Source organism: Carcharhinus amblyrhynchos, chromosome 4 (assembly GCF_965287045.1).
Source record: "Carcharhinus amblyrhynchos chromosome 4, sCarAmb.v2.hapA, whole genome shotgun sequence".
Taxonomy (NCBI): domain Eukaryota; kingdom Metazoa; phylum Chordata; class Chondrichthyes; order Carcharhiniformes; family Carcharhinidae; genus Carcharhinus; species Carcharhinus amblyrhynchos.
In genome coordinates, this window is record NC_137327.1 from 49,894,642 (window position 1) to 49,913,600 (window position 18,959).

General features: G+C 47.0%; 1 protein-coding gene across 1 annotated transcript in view; it reads left to right on the forward strand.

The window, feature by feature from the left end:
* Positions 1-215: 215 nt before the first annotated feature.
* The window catches only part of ldhd (lactate dehydrogenase D), a 48,848-nt gene continuing 30,104 nt past the window's right edge, over positions 216-18,959 (forward strand). Inside the window, exons 1-4 of the mRNA XM_080187128.1 lie at positions 216-341; positions 6,650-6,762; positions 8,895-9,036; positions 13,224-13,365. Coding sequence (XP_080043254.1) covers positions 255-341; positions 6,650-6,762; positions 8,895-9,036; positions 13,224-13,365 — 484 coding nt within the window. The 5' untranslated portion in view covers positions 216-254. The remainder of the gene's footprint in view (positions 342-6,649; positions 6,763-8,894; positions 9,037-13,223; positions 13,366-18,959) is intronic.

Sequence of the window (18,959 nt, forward strand, 5' to 3'; positions counted from 1 at the left end):
ACAGTAAATTCATTGCAGTGTTAATGTAAGCCTACTTGTGACGCTAATAAATAAACTTAAAATGTGATACAGTTCCTTTGTAGTTCCTGGGGTAAAACCCTTCGCTCTGGATAGTTAAGGGACTGAGACTGGGTGAGGGTGATGATGAGACAGCTGCCATTCTTTGACTGTCGGCTGCTCCTCCAAGGGCGCTGCAGTCTGCCCAGTGGGTTGTAGTTTGTCACATAGTGTCTGGAGTCTTTCAATCTTGCTACATGGCTCTGCGCAGCGCTTTGCACTGGCGGCTACTGGCTCTCAAATACACCACAATATGCAGGAGAAAGCAGTGGCTTCAACCCCAGGTACAGGCTCCAGGCAGTGTTTGTCACTGCGCTTCTTTTCCCAGTGAAATTAACCACTCTTCCGGGTGTAGACATGAAACTCTCTAGAATCGCCCAGGCAAAAATTTCTAATCGGTTTAAGTCCAGAGCTACTGTTTCGTAATTCATTCAAGTTTAATCGTTTCATTTGACTTGCAATCCTTCATTTACAATTAAAATCACAATTGTTTCCATGCCGATTTGGTGAGCAGAGGTTAAAGTAATAGTACAATACTGCCAGGTTTACAAGGGATTGCAATCGACTTCCAAACAACCGCCCCCCACTCGGTCTCTGCAACTGGTTAATCGAGAGTAAATGCAGAATAGACCGGACCAGAGCTGAAATAAACATTTAGATAGAGTTAGACTAATTGCTTTTGCAGTCAATTCCGATGTTGACGTCCAAATTCCGCTGACTGCCAGTTTGAAAGTGAAACTACTTCGCATCGAATCTCACCTTAGGATGACATTGCAAATATATAGAGAACTGTGTTTGTTTATAAGAGGGATTCTAAAATTAGCAATGTATCCCTTTATTGCAACTCATAAATGCCCACCTCATGTAACCAGGCCTCTGCCTGCCCATTGCCTCTTGCCCTTTGGTTCACTTGAGGCGAGGACAATATTATAGTTAAATTGGTCAATATAGTCAACCACATGCTGTAATGCAACATTACAGCAGCAAAACCAAGTAGCTCACAATCACAATGAGATCGTTAGAAACCAGGAGCCGTTTCACAGTCTGGGATTCATCCAGCAGACACAAGGAGTAAATGAAAACAACACTTTCAACGTTTAACAGATCACACCCACTATACTCTCCTAAAATATCCTCATTCCTTGCTTTTCATCGCTCTAAGCATATCAGTGTCTGAATATATTTGTCAGGGTTTATTTCCAGTTTTTTTTGGTTAAACTGATATACAGTTCATCCTCCTCGCTGATTTAGTCTGTCGCTTTCTCATTGTTCTTTCTATGCTACATTTTCCTCGTTTGTTTTCTTCCATTCTTTCCAATCTATTATGTCTCCGTCTGTGTTGTTTACTAGTCTCTCTCAGTAATACCCACACACTGAGCTTCAATCAGTGTCTGGCAGCCCTTGGCACAGATTCACAGGTTCCCCATGGTTCTACAGCTCCATGGTTCTTTAATATTGTGATTAATTTTATTTAATTGGAACCCGTTAGCACACGTTTACAAGAACACTATTACGGAACACTGAGCATCTGCACCGTCCAGTGTGGCAATGAGGCCTGCAATTTCTTTACCATTTTGAAGTTATCCGGCAGGTCATCCTTAATACTTTGAGCTTCAGTGAAGATGACCACAGTCCTTCCTCATATCTGTGCCACCTTCAGGCCTGGGAGCATCCTAATGAATCTATGCTGCATAGTTCCTAATGATTTATACTGCCAGTCTTTCACTGGTCATTCAAATCTGCACTTCATACATCTTAAGAACATAAGAAATAGGAGCAGGAGTAGGCCATCTAGCCCTTTGAGCCTGCCCCGCCATTCAATAAGATCATGGCTGATCTGTCGTGGCTCAGTTCCACATTCTCGCCCTCTCCCCATAACCCTTAATCCCCTCGCTTATCAAAAACCCATCAACCCGTGTCTTAAAAATATTTAGCGAGGCAGCCTCCACTACTTCAACGGGCAGAGAATTCCAGAGGTTCACCACCCTTTGAGTGAAGAAGTTCCTCCTCAACTCCGTTCTAAACCGCGCCCCCCCCCCCTTTATCTTGAGGCTGTGCCCTCTTGTCCTACTGTCCTTTCTGAGCGGGAAGAGCCTCTCCACCTCCATCCTATCCATCCCATTCATCATCTTATACGTCTCAATGAGATCTCCCCTCATTCTTCTAAACTCTAGCGAGTACAAGCCTAGTTTATTCAGCCTCTCCTCATAGCTCAAGCCCCTCAACTCCAGTATCAGCCTAGTAAACCTCCTCTGCACTCCCTCCAAGGCCAAAATATCCTTGCGTAAGTACGGCGACCAAAACTGCACACAGTACTCCAGCTGCGGCCTCACCAATGCCCTATACAGCCGCAGCAAGACCTCCCTACTTTTATATTCAATCCCCTTCGCTATGAAGGCCAGCATCCCATTCGCCTTCCTGACCACCTGCTGCACCTGCAGGCTGGGTTTTTGCGACTCATGCACAAGGACCCCGAGGTCCCTCTGCACCGTCGCCTGCTGCAGTTTTTCGCCACGTAAGAAATAGTCCTTCCTACCATTCTTCCTACCAAAGTGGACCACCTCGCACTTGCCAACATTAAATTCCATTTGCCATTTCCTGGCCCATTCGCCCAGCCTATCTAGATCCTTCCGCAGACTCTCCACACCCTCCGCACAATTTGCCGTTCCCCCAATCTTGGTGTCATCAACAAATTTCGACACCATACACTCGGTTCCCTCCTCCAGATCATCTGTATAAATGGTGAATAGCTGAGGCCCCAGCACCGACCCCTGGAGCACTCCACTAGTCACCAACTGCCAATCCGAATAGCACCCATTAACCCCCACTCTCTGCCTCCTATTTGACAACCAATCCTCAATCCAAGCTAACACCCTACCCCCAACTCCATGCCCCCTTACCTTCTGCAATAACCTCTTGTGAGGTACCTTGTCAAACGCCTTCTGAAAATCAAGAAAGACCACATCCACCGGCTCCCCTCTATCCACCGCCCTAGACACATCCTCATAGAACTCCAATAAATTTGTCAGACACGACTTCCCCTTAACGAAACTGTGCTGCGTCTGCTCTATCAAGCAATTCCCCTCAAGATGCCTCGCTATTTCCTCCTTGATGACGGATTCTAACATTTTACCTACAACAGACATTAAACTAACCGGCCTATAATTCCCTGCCTTTTGCCTGGCACCCTTCTTAAACAACGGCGTAATATTAGCCGCTTTCCAATCTTCCGGCACTTCCCCGGAATCCAGCGACGTCTGGAAAATAAGGCATCCACTATCACCTCCGCCATTTCTTTCAGAACCCTCGGATGCATTCCATCCGGTCCTGGGGACTTGTCCACAATCAGTCCCTCCAGTCTGTTGAGCACCACCTCTCTAGTAACAACAATGTCATTGAGACCCTCCAGTCCTACCACCTTTCCATCGCTAACACCCGGCAAATTATTCACGTCTTCCTCTGTGAAGACCGAAACAAAAAAGTTATTCAAGACCTCAGCCATTTCCCCATCCCCTACCACTAAGTCCCCCCTCTCATCCTCTAAGGGTCCAACGTTCACCCTAGCCAGCCTCTTCCTTTTTATATGTTTATAAAAACTCTTGCTATCCTTTTTTATATTAAGCGCTAGCCCAGCTTCGTAGTTTCTCCTACCCTTCTTTATCAACTTCTTTGTCAATCTTTGTTGACATTTAAACCTCTCCCAATCCTCTCCTCGCCCACTACTCTTAGCTACTCTAAATGCCTCCGCTTTTAATTTAACACTTTCATTCACCTCCTTCGTTATCCACGGCTTATTACCTCTCCTCCTACGGTCCTTTTTAACCATCGGAATAAATTTCTGCTGAGCACCAAGAAAGATCTCCTTAAAGATCCTCCACTGCTCCTCAGCAGACCTACCTTCCAACGCGCTCCCCCAGTCAACATTCGCCAATTCTGCTGTCATCCTACCGTACTCCCCTCTGTTCAAACAAAGGACGCGTGTCCAGGAACCCACTTTCTCCTCCTCCATCTGCACCAGAAACTCCACCATACAATGATCACTCTCCCCAAGAGGATCCTTCACCGCAAGGTCCCTAATTCTACCTGCCTCATTACATAACACCAGATCCAAGATAGCTCACTCCCTCGTCAGCTCCAACACACACTGTTCGAGGAAACTATCCCGGCAGCATTCCAAGAACTCCTCCTCGAGCCCCCCACGTCCAACATGGGTCGACCAATCGATATGTAGATTGAAATCCCCCATAATTATGGCCGTCCCATTCCTGCACGCCACGCTTATTTGTGCGTTGACAGCCCGCCCCACCTCCAGATCATTATTCGGGGGCCTATAGACGACACCCACCAGCGTCTTCCTCCCTTTGCTGTTCCTAATCTCCACCCACAACGATTCCACGTTCTGGTCCTTGGTTCCAATATCATCCCTTGCTACCACCGTGATGCGATCCTTAATCAGCAGAGCTACGCCCCCCTCTTTTCCCTCCTGCCTATCCTTCCTAAACACTTGATACCCCTGGACGTTCAGCTCCCAGTCCCTGTCACCTTGCAGCCACGTCTCTGTAATGGCCACCAGATCATATCCATTTGTGCCGATCTGCGCCACCAGGTCATCCACTTTATTCCGAATGCTTCGTGCATTCAGATAAAGTGCCTTCATCCCAGCCTTCACCTGGACCCTATTTGCCAGAACGCCACCAACCATACTCATGCCCCCTACTCCCTCTATTATTGGGACATCCTCGGCCTCCTCCCTTACCTGTACCCTCTCCTTAACTTTAGACCCCGTAATGTCACCTACCCTTGCACCCTTCCCCCCCCAATTAGTTTAAAGCCCTGTCTACAGTCCTATTTACACGATTCGCCAGGACTGTGGTCCCAGCACGGTTCAGACCAACCCCATCCCGCCCGAACAGGTCCCACCTACCCCAATACTGATGCCAATGCCCCATAAATTCAAACCCATTCCTCCCACACCAATCCCTGAGCCACCCATTCACTTCCTTAATCTTACCAACCTTACGCCCGTCTGCACTCGGTTCAGGCAGTAGCCCAGAGATAATCACCTTGTCGGTTCTACTTTTTAATTCCATTCCCAGCTTTTCATACCCCTCCCCAGATCCTCAGTTTGCATTTTGCCTACGTCGTTGGCACCCACATGAACCACAACGACCGGATTCTCACCCTCCCACTCCAGGTTCCTCTGCAGCCCAGATGCGACATCCCGGACCCGAGCACCAGGCAGACAACACACCCTTCTGTGCACTTTGTCATTGTGACAAAGGACAGTGTCAATACTCTTCACCCCACTATCCCCAATCACTACTACGTTCCTTTTCCCCTTCTCTTTGCCTATGTCCTGCTGCATCACTGTACCGTGTGCAGTTTGCTCACCGACCTCACATCCCTCGTTCTCGTCCAGCCTGGAAGCAAGAACCTCAAACCTGTTATGCAGATTGAGAGGCTGAGGCCTCCGATCCCCACCCCCCTTCCTCCGGTCCCCACCCTCCTTCCTCCTCTCCCCACCCCCCTTCCTCCTCTCAGCAGCCCCCTCTTGTTCCTGACCCTTAGAGTTAGCCAGTCTAGGAGGGGTGGATGTCCCTTGCACCCCATTGACAATGGCACCCTCTCTCCCCCTGATGAGCCTCAGTGTCTGTAGCTCAGAGGCCAGCTCGTCTACCTTGAGCTGGAGCTCCTCCAGCAACCTGCACTTACTGCAGACATGGTCACTGGGAAGGACCCTGGGGTCCACCAGCTCCCACATCATACAGAAACAGCACATCACATGCCCCTCCATTATTCACTGTAGTAGTATTGAAAATTTCCACGCGAGCTCACCTGGCCCTTTTTCTCCCCAGCCCTTTGATCCTAAGCCCTAATATCTCACTCTGCTTCCCTCTCACTCCGCTGCCCGCTCCGACGCTGCCCGCTGTCTACACCAGGCCTCCTTTTAAACCTGGCGCTGTTTTAAAGCCTGCTCCCCCACAACTCCCTGTTATCCACTCCCTTAGAATTCATAAAGCGGTAAATACAAAAAGCCCGCAAAAATGCTTTAATGATTTAAACAGTTCTACAGGTAAGTTCTTACTACAAAAGTGCTTTAAACTTATTTAAACAGGTTTTTAACAGGTAATTTCTTATCTGTCTCTCTGCTCCTTCACTCGTCTGCTCCAGCAAACAGCATAATTCAGATCTTATATAAGTTCAACAGCCCCTTCTTGCTTTTGTATGCGACCTGTAGACAAACTAAGGATCCCATTTTTCTGTGGCTTTATCAGCTCCAGTTAAAACCATTTAAGGGTTTTCCCTTTCCATATTGCTACTCACCTAATCTGCCACATAGCCCACCCACCCTTTGAGCCTGTCTGACCCTCAGGCAGTCCTTGTTCCAATTTGCTCTACTTCACAAAGCCAGCACTGTTCCCTCTCTCCCCCTGACCCCACTCTTCCTCCTCACCCCCCACTATGCCCCTTCCCCCCATCCCCCCTTTCCCCCCCCCATCCCTCCACTCCCCCCTCTCCCCCCTCCTAGTGGAAGAAAAAGCTAATGATTTTTTCAAGTGATTTGTCCAAGTGTTTTGTTCTGACTCCACAGAGGGGAATACATGGTAATATTATTGAGGCTCTGCAAGCAACAGCTGGGACTGAAAATGTTTCCACGACCACCGCTATCAGGAAGCAGCATGGAAAAGACGAATCATATCACAGGTAAGAACTTCGGTTTCATGTTGAAGAATCCTGCCTCCACCCCACTAAAATCAAGCTCACGTGATTTGAATTTATAAAGGCTTCAATTGGAATCTTGCCTCATCCTCACTACCCTCTGTGAGGGCACTTTCTAGCACTCCGTGTCCCAGGGTGATTACCCTTTCCCTAACTCAGAGTAAGTATGGGTGGATTGATCCCATATGGGTGGCAGGATGGCACAATGGTTAGAACTGCTGCCTCTCAGAACCAGGGAGCCAGGTTCAATTCCTGGTTTGGCCCACTGTCTGTGCGGTGTCTGCCCGTGTCTGTGTGTGTTTCCTCTAGGTGCTGCAGTTTCCTTCCACAGTCCGAGAAACATGCTGGTTAGGTGCATTGGCCATGCTAAATTCTCCCTCAGTGTAACCAAACAGACGCCGGAGTGTGGCGACTAGGAAATTTTCACAGTAACTTCATTACAGTGTTAATGCAAGCCTACTTGTGACACTGATAAATAACTTTAAAGAAATAAACTTAAATATGGTGTTACCATATTTAATAACAACATATTGTAATAAATTTTAATTTTAAAACATACTCTATTTCTTAATCTGGCCTGCATTAGAGTGTAAGAAAGTTAATTATGCACATTGTTCATATAGTTTTTATTTTACTAAATTGAGAGGCTGTTTCTCACTTGTGTTCGGGGACTAGAGGCAAGATTAGGAGGTCTGTTTATGCATTGATTTGTTGAGATCACAGTCTGAAATGGTGGTGGAAAATTCAATCATAACTTCCAAAAGGAACTTGGATCAATATTTGATAGGCCATGGGGAATGGCAGGGAAATTGGACATTTTAAATATTTGTTCCACAGAACGTGGTCATTGCTGGCTAGGCCAGCATTTTTCTTACCCACCACTATCTGGATAACGCAACTCAAGAGCAGCACCAGCACAATAGGCTGAATGATCTGCTGTAATAATAGATTACCTCTGAAAGGGGCTTCTGCATTCATTATATCAATTTCATGTCATGTACACAGTAGGATAGGTCCTCTGATAGTCATAGGATTGAGTCATAGACTGAGTCTCTCAACTCTGTCATTAAAGCATGACATCCGGGGAATATACGTTTCCATTTATATCTCCCAATGACATAGCTTCATGGTGTGCATTGGTCAGTAAGTGGCCTTGATGAAGCCAAGCTTTAAGTGACAATTGTTTAACCCAGATGCTGCGGGTGTGTGATGATCAATAAGTGTGCACTATGAGATGGTTTCAGGAGATAGATCATCATCTGTCCAAATGCCAGCTCACGCTGACCAGGTAAAAGAAGCCGCTTTTATCTTACACCAGACCTGCACTATGGGTACCAGCTTCAAGTAACAATCCAAAAGGAAATTTGGTGCAGTTCATTCAGGTAGGTGACCAGAGTGGTTTCTTTAGGACATACTTATTCCTCAGATGAACAGCACTAAAGCAGATGATCTGGCTGTTTCTCTGTTTTGTTTGTGGGACCCTGCGGTAATACAAATTGGCTTTGGACATTCTAAGGTCATTAAGGACACTAACTAATTGTAAATCTCTCCTTCTGCCTGCATGCTTGTTTTAAGAGGCTGTCCTATTATTTGAAAAATGGCCCAAGCTGATTTTGTGGTCAGTATATTCCAGGCATTGCTGAGGTGTTGGGCATTAGTTCCTGAAATTGCATATCATTGCCTTTGTTTAACAGCTTCCAAATAGGCAATGAGGGCCAATTGTGCCTTTATCTTCATCTTTTTATGATTTAGTGCTTTTACAGCAACTTCTTGCCATTATAAAGTAGCTTTAATATGAGTAAAACACCTTAAGGACACTGAGCCAAAGGAGATATCGGAATAATCAAAGGATGCGTTAAAGTAGAGGAGGAGAATGAGGAAAGGATTGTCAGAATGTGAGGCTTAGCCAACTAATTCTGTGTTATCAATACCAGGAATAATCACAGATTAAGGGCATGTTATCTGCTTTGTTTCCCGAGGCAACATTATTTTAGTTCCTCTTGCAATGTAATACCTGTCAGTATGATAGGCTAGATAGCTTTGATTATTCTGCTCAGTATTGGGACATTGATCTGAAGAACCCACACATAATCCACAATGTTCTGTTCTATGTGAAGGTGCAAACCTCCTGACGTTGTTGTGTGGCCACAGAATGTGGAGCAGGTCAGCAGAATGGCTCGAATCTGTTTTGAGAACAATATTCCCATCATCCCTTTTGGTATGAGCACAGGGCTGGAAGGAGGAGTCCTCGCCATGAAGGTAGGTGCTATTATATTGTCCACAAAAATAAAAATCAATTTTCTTTCCTCTCTTTTTAGCACTGCTGCCTCATAGCGCCAGGGATCCAGGTTCAATTCCTGGTTTGGTCACTGTCTATGCAGAGTCTACATGTTCTGCCCATGTCTGCATGGGTTTCCTCAGGGTGCTCCGGTTTCCCAGCACAGTCCAAAGATGTGCAGGTTAGGTGGATTGACCATGCTAAACTCTCCCTCAGTGTACCCAAACAGATGCCAGAGTGTGGCAACTAGGAGGTTTTCACATTAACTTCATTGCAGTGTTAATGTAATCCTGCTAGTGACAGGAATATATAAACTTTAAATGGTAGCCCTACGTGGCATTATTTGATCAGTGAACATTAAGGCTTTGTTTTTTCCAGATAGTTCCAGTGCCAAGAGAGGTCAGGATGGGGTCTAAAGTTGCATTGCCAACTGGCCCGGGTTTTGTGGTGGATGCCATTTTAGTAAAGGAATTGAAACAAGTGCTGGTGACGGCTTCCCTAAGAGTTATTAATCTGATTGCCACTGAATTGCCAGTTAGCTTTCATTAAAGAACTTGCATTGTATTTTGGTAGATATTACATGAACTACAGCCCTCAATGACCAGCTAAATGGGAGTTTTGCTGAGGATCCTTGTGTCCTTACGTAACTTTCAATGTTCACTTGCTGCTGGAGATTTGAAGCAGACTTTTAAAACAGCTTCGGGAGAGCTTGATGAGCAGTTTACCTGGACCTCGCCAGCATTCTATCAATGTTTACCCCAGAATCTCTCTGAAAGTAGAAAGAGCGAGTGCTGTACAACTTCAACTTATTGGCCACCTTGTAGGAATCAGTAGGTGAGTGGGAGTGCTTGGGTCATGGCCATCTTGCTGGGATCACCTTAGGTCTGTAGGAGGAATGGTAGGAGGCCAGTCAGAACAGCAGTGGCTCCTGCAGGACAAGGGAGAGGAGGCAAGATTCTCCTCTAGGCCTCCTCCACCAAGACCTTCAGTGCCTCTGAGAACCTGTGCGTGTGCCTGCTTCCTGAAACATGCTGTTATGCACTCCTGATTTGGTTTGATATATTATTGTCACATGTATGAGTATACAGTGAAAAGTGTTGTTTCTTGCGCGCTATACAAAGCATACTGTCCATAGAGAAGGAAAGGAGAGAGTGCAGAATGTGGTGTTGCAGTCATAGCTATGGTGTAAATAGTTAGGGTGAAAATGGTGTGTGGAATCTGTGTACACTGAAGCATAGAAGTTGCTTCAAATCAGGGCTCAGTGCTAGCTGTTTGCTTTAGCACCTCCAAGTGAGTTCAGTCTAAGGTAAAAAGCAATTAGGCCCAAATTGTGTGTTAATACTTTCAGTCATGTCATATTGAGACAACCTCTATTTAACCCTTTCAACAAAATAAACCCCTAACTAAAAGTATAATTTCGTTATAAAATTCCACAGATTCATGCAAACTGAGCCCAGCATTCCTTCTAATTGTATATTTTACTCTCGTTCTATGCTTCTAATGCTTCATTCTAATTCTTTTAAACTCTCTCTACACCCTAGCTATGACTGTAACACTACATTCTGCACTCCTTTCCTTCTCTATGTACGGTATATTTTGTATAGCGCGCAAGAAACAATATTTTCCACTGTATACTAATACAATAATAAATCAAATCAAAGTTATTAGATTAGAATTGAATCCCCACAGAGCAGAAAGAGGCCATTCGGCCTACCAAGCCTGCTTGACAACAATCCCACCCAGGCCCTATCCCCATAAACCCATGTCAGGGCCAGCAGCTATGTCATGTGGTGTGGTGTCCAATACTGAAGCCAAGACTGCAGATGAGCTCTGACTAAGGATCACTTTTGTATTCCAACCTCCTTGAAATAAAAGCCCCTCGTCTGTTCGCAAGCTCCTCCAGGTCTGCCAGCAGTTCGAACTGGCCTCGGGAGCCAAAGTCAACCAGGGTAAGAGCGAGGCCATGTTCTTTGGGAACTGGGCCGACAAATCCTTTGTCCCCTTCACCGTCAGGGCAGAGTACCTGAAGGTGCTGGGGATATGGTTCGGAGCGGCAGGGGCATGCGCCAAAAACTGGGAGGAGCGCATCGCCAAAGCCAGGCAGAAACTCGGCTTATGGGAGCAACGCTCGCTCTCCATGACAGGGAAAAACCTGGTGATCCGGTGCGAGGTGCTGTCCGTGTTGTTGTACGTGGCGCAGGTGTGGCCTATCCCCAAATCCTGCACTGCAGCAGTGACGCAGGCCATCTTCAAGTTTATCTGGAGATCAAAGATGGATCGCGTCCGGAGGGAGGCGATGCACAAATCTCCAGAGAACGGAGGGAAAAATCGTTCCCGACGCCGCCCTCATCCTGATGGCCACCTTTGTGAGCAGCTGCATCAAGCTGTGCGTAGATCCTCGGTACACCAACAGCAAGTGCCACTATTTTTTGAGGTTCTACCTGTCCCGAGTGTTGCGGAGGATGGGTCTGGCCACACTGCCGCGGAACGCTCCGAGTAGTTGGACCGTACCGCAGCACCTGTCCTTCGTGGAGAAATTATTCCGCAAACACACCTTTGACCACAGGGCAATTAAGCAGTGGTCAGCGCGTAACGTCCTTGGGGCCCTGAGAGAAAAGGAGACGGCGGATCCTGTCGGATGGTTCCCTGAGCAGACTGTCAGTGTCATCTGGCAGAACGCCTCATCACCAGAACTGACAAACAAGCACCAAGATCTGGCTTGGCTGGTGGTGAGAAGGGCACTCCCCGTCAGATCCTTTATGCACGCTCGAGGTCTCAACATCACCGCACGCTGCCCTCGAAGCGGCTGCGGGGCTGACGAGACGGTCGCACATCTCCTTGTGGAATGTGCCTTTGCAAAGAAGGTCTGGAGTGAGATGCAGTGGTATTTGTCGAGGTTCGTCCTGAGCAGCTCGGTGACTCAGGACTCTGTGCTCTACGGGCTGTTTCCGGGGACGCACACCGAGACAAATATCCACTGCTGCTGGAAGGTCATCAACTCGGTGAAGGACGCACTTTGGTCCGCCCGAAACTTGCTGATCTTCCAGCTGAAAGAACTGTCCTTGACCGAGTGTTGCAGACTGGCACATTCCAAGGTCCAGGACTACGTGCTGAGGGACGGGCTGAAGCTTGGGGCAGCCGCTGCAAAGGCACAATGGGGAAAGGCCACACTGTAAGGCCTTTTAACGGAGGCAGACCGAGGGCCCGGGAACTGCAGAATACCCTCGACCTGCGTAACTGTGTGCCAATCTGAGCACTAACGGCACACAGTAATCTATTGAGGCGTGTATATAGTTTTTAAGCATTGAAATGTAATCATTGTAATTAGCACAAATCTGTAAATGTTGAGACATGGATATAGTTTTAAAGTATTGAAATGTAGTCACTGTAATTTGGACAGATCTGTAAAAATGTTTTGATTCCACATTGTTTGCTGCTCAAAGCCCTGTACATTTGTAATAGATTACTTGAGATTTTTATGAATAAAGTATATTTTTGGAAAAAAAAAAGCCAATGACATCCCATTGGCCTTTCTGATTACTTTAGGTACGTGTGAATTTGGTTTAGTGATTTGTGTATCAGAACACCTTTGCTCCATACAGTCAGATTATCAGCTTCCTTCCCAATAGTTACTGGGAACTGAAGGCAAAACAGTCAGCATTGGCCAACACTCTGTAACCATAGCAACACACTCCATCTAGGCTTCCACTCTTTGTAAAATTACTGCGTAAACAGATCCCTTTTGTCTTCAGATAAGCTCATTATATTCAATAAATAAGAAAAATCTCTCACTTTCCTTATTGTGCCACTATGAATAAAATATATTCTGTCCTTGATGTGGACTTCACTGAATTAAAATGAAATGGATTCCTACAGAATCCTTATCATAAAGTAACGGCTTCCAGAACTTTCTGGTGCCTGATGTATTCTATCCAGACAGCTTCCACCCCAATGAATGAGTGATCTAGTTGCTGCTATGGAACCTCAATTTTGTACAAGAACAGTTTCCCATGACACCAGGACAATAACGCTCCGCTGAATAAATTGCTTATTTCAACTTTTTAAGTAAATGGAATGAATTTGCAACATGTAAGTCTAGATGTTGTAATGGTGGATGGATTGGGTTACATTCATTACTCTCATGAATGACTATTTGCTTTCTCACCAGGGAGGTGTGTGCTTTGATCTCACCAAGATGGATAAAGTTGTGGAGCTGAATACGCTAGATTTTGATGTGACAGTTGAACCAGGTGTCACCAGGAAAGGCCTCAATGAATACCTTCGAGGCAGCGGCCTCTGGTTTCCAGTTGGTAAGGTTGTGGAATTGGGCCCAAGACACTGACCCTTAGGGTCAGCAGCTTGAGACACTTGACCTTGTGAGGTTGTTAGCAATCTGTAGAACGGAGAAACATTCCAATGAACTGTCCCCCCACCCTTCTTCAACCCCAATCCCCTTACCCGTCATAAGATTTATCTTGTGTACCCTAACTCACACCAAGTTCCATTCACCCCTCACTCCTTCCTCACTGACCTCGATTGGCTCCTGTTCACCAACACCTCAAATTTGAAATTTGCATTCTGGTGTTCATAGAATACCTACAGTGCAGAAGGAGGCCATTTGACACATTGAGCCTGCACCTACAACAATCTCACCCAGACCATATCCCTATAACCCCACATATTTATCCCGCTAATCCCTCTAACCTATGCATCCCGGAACACCAAGGGGCAATTTAACACGGCCAGTCAACCTAACCTGCACATCTTCGGGAGGAAAGCAGAGCACCCGGAGGAAACCCATGCAGACATGGGGAGAACGTGCAGACTCGGCACAGACAGTGACTGGGAATCAAAGCCAGATCCCTGGAGCTGTGAGGCAGCAGTGCTAACCACTGTGCCACCGTCTATCACCTTATTCATCTCTGTAATTTCCTCTGCCCCTGACAGCCCTCCTAGATAGCTGCATTCTTCCAAGCCTCATATCTTGTGCACTCCTGACTCCCATTGCCCCACCATTTGACAGCCCTACCTTCATTAGCTCAGCCTTAAGCACTGGGATTCCTGCCCTGAACCTGTCTCTCTCCCTCTCTCTCTCATTCCATAGACACTCATTAATACCTATTCCTTTGATAAAGCTACTGGTCAGCTTTCCTACTGTTTCCTTGAGCCTGGTGTCAGTTTTGTTCGGTCCTAGACCAGAATCTCAAGTTACATGAGGAGGCCAAACTGTGAGGAAAGGATACTTCCTTCTAGGAATGATTCCACTGACAAAGTAAAGTTCAAAGTATTTTTTTGTTATTATTTATTATTGTTACAAGTAGGCTTACACTAACACTGCAGTGAAGTTACTGTGAAAATCGTCTACTCGCCACACTTCTGCAGCTGTTCCGGTATGTTGAGGGAGAATTTAGCATGGCCTAAGCACCTAACCAGCACGTCTTTCAGACTGTTGGAAGAAACCGGAGCACCCGGAGAAAACCCACACTGACATAGGGAAAACGTACAGACTCCACACAGACAGCGACCCAAGCCGGGAATCAAACCCGGGTCCCTGGCACTGTGAGGCAGTAACTACTGTGCCACCATGCCACCCAAGTAGGGATCTTTTATAGTAAAACAAACTTTACTTAATAACACAGTTTAAATATAACTCTAACAAATGACACAGTTCAACTAACGTGATGACACTGTGCTTTGAGGAAATGTATATCATGTTTCTTGTGAGGGGTATGTTTAAAATTCAGCTCTGGTTTACCTGGAGCCGATCTGTCTGGAAACCAGGCAGCTCCATGCTGAGAACGCAGGGGAATAATTGATCCTATGTAAGAAGTTTTAGCTTTAATCTGAGCTAATGTATTCTTGTTTATTTTTGTTTTTTCCCCTGGAATTTAGAGTAGTATTTGATTAGCCTGATTGACAAGAGAGACAGTCTTGTGAATGGGAGGAGCTAAGCTTACAGGAATAAAACAGTTTAGTTTCTGCTTGATCCTGAAAGAAGCACGAGGTATCTCCCTCCCTCTGTCATCTCTCTCTCTCTCTCTCTCTCTGTCTCAGAGCTTTCAGAGAGATATGGTGAAGAAAGAGAGAGAGAGTTCTCAGGAGCTTCCTGCACATGTCTCTGTCTTCTGCAGAGCTGCATTCCAAAACTAGATGCAAAAACCCCATTCTGTCTGAGTTCTGCTCATTATCATATGACCCTGTCAATCAACTACCCAATGGATCTTTTGATATCAGCAAAAATCCATCCACTGTATGAAAGTGACAAATTCCTAGCTGAAATGTGTAATTAACTTGCCTTTACAGCCTGGGGCTAAATGTTTTCCAGACACACTGATTGCCTGCAGAAAATAAATCTGAAATTTTAAACATTCCACTTAAACAAGACAATCAATATTATATATATATATATAAGAATATATATCGATCACAATCTAATTGTCTGATTGTGTGAAATGCCTCAAGATGTTTTATTATATTACAGATCCTGCAAACAAGCCAGTTGCTGTTGCATGCACATGGAAATGCCAGTTTCTGAGTGATAACTAAGCTGTTGTGTTAGTCATGAGGGAGCGCTGTGCTTCCCAATTCAGCCAAGTTGAAAGCTAGAGAAAGAGAGGAACATCAGCAGACACCCCTAGGGCATGTGACATGGCCACACTCTCTGAAGAGTTCACGCCTTAGTGCAATGGGGCAACTGACCACAATGACTGGTGTCATTGATATAAATAGATGATGTAAATAGAATCGCCTGTGTTTAAGGTGACCTGGAGGTACAGTCAGTGTCGAGTTATTTGTTGTCTGGCTTTTATGTCCAGCGGGGAATTGAGTAGAGAAAGCCAAAAGTTATTTAAACAAGTGTGAGGAAAGGAATATAAATAGATTTAATCCTAGAAAAGCACATCTTCTAAAAAGCAGGCTGTTATTAGGATCAGACTAAGTGGTGGAAATCTTGACAGAGCAGCACATCTTTCATGTTGATATTTGCAGAGTCTGATGCCACCTACAGGAAGCTCCACTTTCCTCAAGCTCTTGATGTAAACTCGGTCTGAAAGTCATTGTAAGCAAACAGCCTAGCACCAGCAGCTGCAGCACCACCTGAATCAATGCTATGTCATGACTGAACTTGTCCTGGTTAACATGACTGAAGTTACCTTGGTTACCATGACTGAAGTTGCCCTGGTTACTGTGATTCAACTTGTCCTGTTTACAGTTACTGAAGTTGCCCTGGTTACTGTGACTGAAGTTGTCCTGGTTACCGTGACTGAAGTTGCCCTAGTTACAGTCTTGCCCTGGTTACCGTGACGGAAGTTGCCCTGGTTACCGTGACGGAAGTTGCCCTGGTTACCGTGACGGAAGTTGCCCTGGTTACCATGACGGAGGTTGCCCTGATTACTGTTACTGAAGTTGCCCTGGTTACTGTCTTGCTCTGGATACCATGATTGATTTTGCTCTGGGTACTGTTACTGCTGTTCTTAGTGTGTAAGTTGGACTTGTATAAGTGAGAAATTGTCTTTATAGCGAGAACTGAGCTACACTCACTGAAGAAGACTTTCTATCCTCCTGTACCTCCTGAGTTACTGCAATGTAAGAGGCTGGGAGGATTGGATACGGAGGCTGGGAGGGATTGGATACGGAGGCTGGGGGGATTGGATACGGAGGCTGGGAGGGATTGGATACGGAGGCTGGGAGGGATTGGATACGGAGGCTGGGAGGGATTGGATACGGAGGCTGGGAGGGATTGGATACGGAGGCTGGGAGGGATTGGATACGGAGGCTGGGAGGGATTGGATACGGAGGCTGGGAGGGATTGGATACGGAGGCTGGGGGGATTGGATACGGAGGCTGGGGGGATTGGATACGGAGGCTGGGAGGGATTGGATACGGAGGCTGGGGGGATTGGATACAGAGGCTGGGAGGGATTGGATACGGAGGCTGGGGGGATTGGATACGGAGGCTGGGAGGGATTGGATACGGAGGCTGGGAGGGATTGGATACGGAGGCTGGGAGGGATTGGATACGGAGGCTGGGAGGGATTGGATACGGAGGCTGGGAGGATTGGATACGGAGGCTGGGAGGGATTGGATACGGAGGCTGGGGGGATTGGATACGGAGGCTGGGAGGGATTGGATACGGAGGCTGGGAGGGATTGGATACGGAGGCTGGGAGGGATTGGATACGGAGGCTGGGAGGGATTGGATACGGAGGCTGGGAGGGATTGGATACGGAGGCTGGGAGGGATTGGATACGGAGGCTGGGAGGGATTGGATACGGAGGCTGGGAGGGATTGGATACGGAGGCTGGGAGGGATTGGATACGGAGGCTGGGAGGGATTGGATACGGAGGCTGGGAGGATTGGATACGGAGGCTGGGAGGGATTGGATACGGAGGCTGGGAGGATTGGATACGGAGGCTGGGGGGATTGGATACGGAGGCTGGGAGGGATTGGATACGGAGGCTGGGAGGGATTGGATACGGAGGCTGGGGGGATTGGATACGGAGGCTGGGAGGGATTGGATACGGAGGCTGGGAGGGATTGGATACGGAGGCTGGGAGGGATTGGATACGGAGGCTGGGAGGGATTGGATACGGAGGCTGGGGGGATTGGATACGGAGGCTGGAGGGATTGGATACGGAGGCTGGGGGGATTGGATACGGAGGCTGGGAGGGATTGGATACGGAGGCTGGGAGGGATTGGATACGGAGGCTGGGAGGGATTGGATACGGAGGCTGGGAGGGATTGGATACGGAGGCTGGGAGGGATTGGATACGGAGGCTGGGGGGATTGGATACGGAGGCTGGGAGGGATTGGATACGGAGGCTGGGAGGGATTGGATACGGAGGCTGGGGGGATTGGATACGGAGGCTGGGGGGATTGGATACAGAGGCTGGAGGGATTGGATACGGAGGCTGGGAGGATTGGATACGGAGGCTGGGGGGATTGGATACGGAGCTTCTACTGGTGCTTCTTTATAACAGTCCCTGTGGGAGATGTGAGAGATTGTTCATGGAAAGATTTCCTCTTTGTCCATTGTCAATCCACTTCCCTACCTAGCTTAGACTAAAACTGAGAATTGAGCACACGGAGAACAAAGTGCTTGAATGTTATCGTATATCGTGATTGGGTGGCACAGTGGTTAGCACTGCTGCCTTACAGCTCCGGGGACCTGGATTCGAATCCCGGAGTTTGCACATTCTCCCCTGTCTGTGTGGGTTTCCTCTGGGTGTTCCGGTTTCCTCCCACAGTCCAAAGATGTGGGGGTTATGTGCACTGGCCATACTAAATTGCCTCTTAGTGTCCCAGGATGCATAGGTTAGAGGGATTAGTGGGGTAAATATGTGGGGTTTCAGGGATCGGACCAAGGTGGGATTGTTGTCGGTGTAGACTCGATGGGCTGAATGGCCTGTTTCTGCATTGCAGAGTTTCTATGGTGAGGGATTGAATACGAAAGATGGGAGGTTATGATTCAGTTGTACAGGGACCGGTGAGACCACGTCTGGGGGATTGTGTACAGTATTGGTTACTATAAGTAAGGAAGGATGTAAGTGTGTTGGAAGCAATGCAGTGAAGATTTACTAGACTAATACCGGGAATTGGTGGGTTGTTTAATGAGGAAAGGTAGGACAGACTAGACTTGTCTCCACTGGAGTTTAGAAGAATAAGAGGTGACTTGACTGAAACGTATAAGATCCTGAGGGGTATTGACAGGATTGATGTGGAAAGGATGTTTCCACTTGTGGGAGAATCTCAAATTAGGGGTCACTGTTTAATAATAAGAGGGTCGCCCATATAAAATGGAGATAAGGTGAAATATTTTCACTCAGAGGGTTGAGAGTTTCTAGAACTCTCTGTCTGAAAAGGCGGTGAAAGCAGAGATGGATTGGTTCTTGGTAAGCAAGAGGGTGA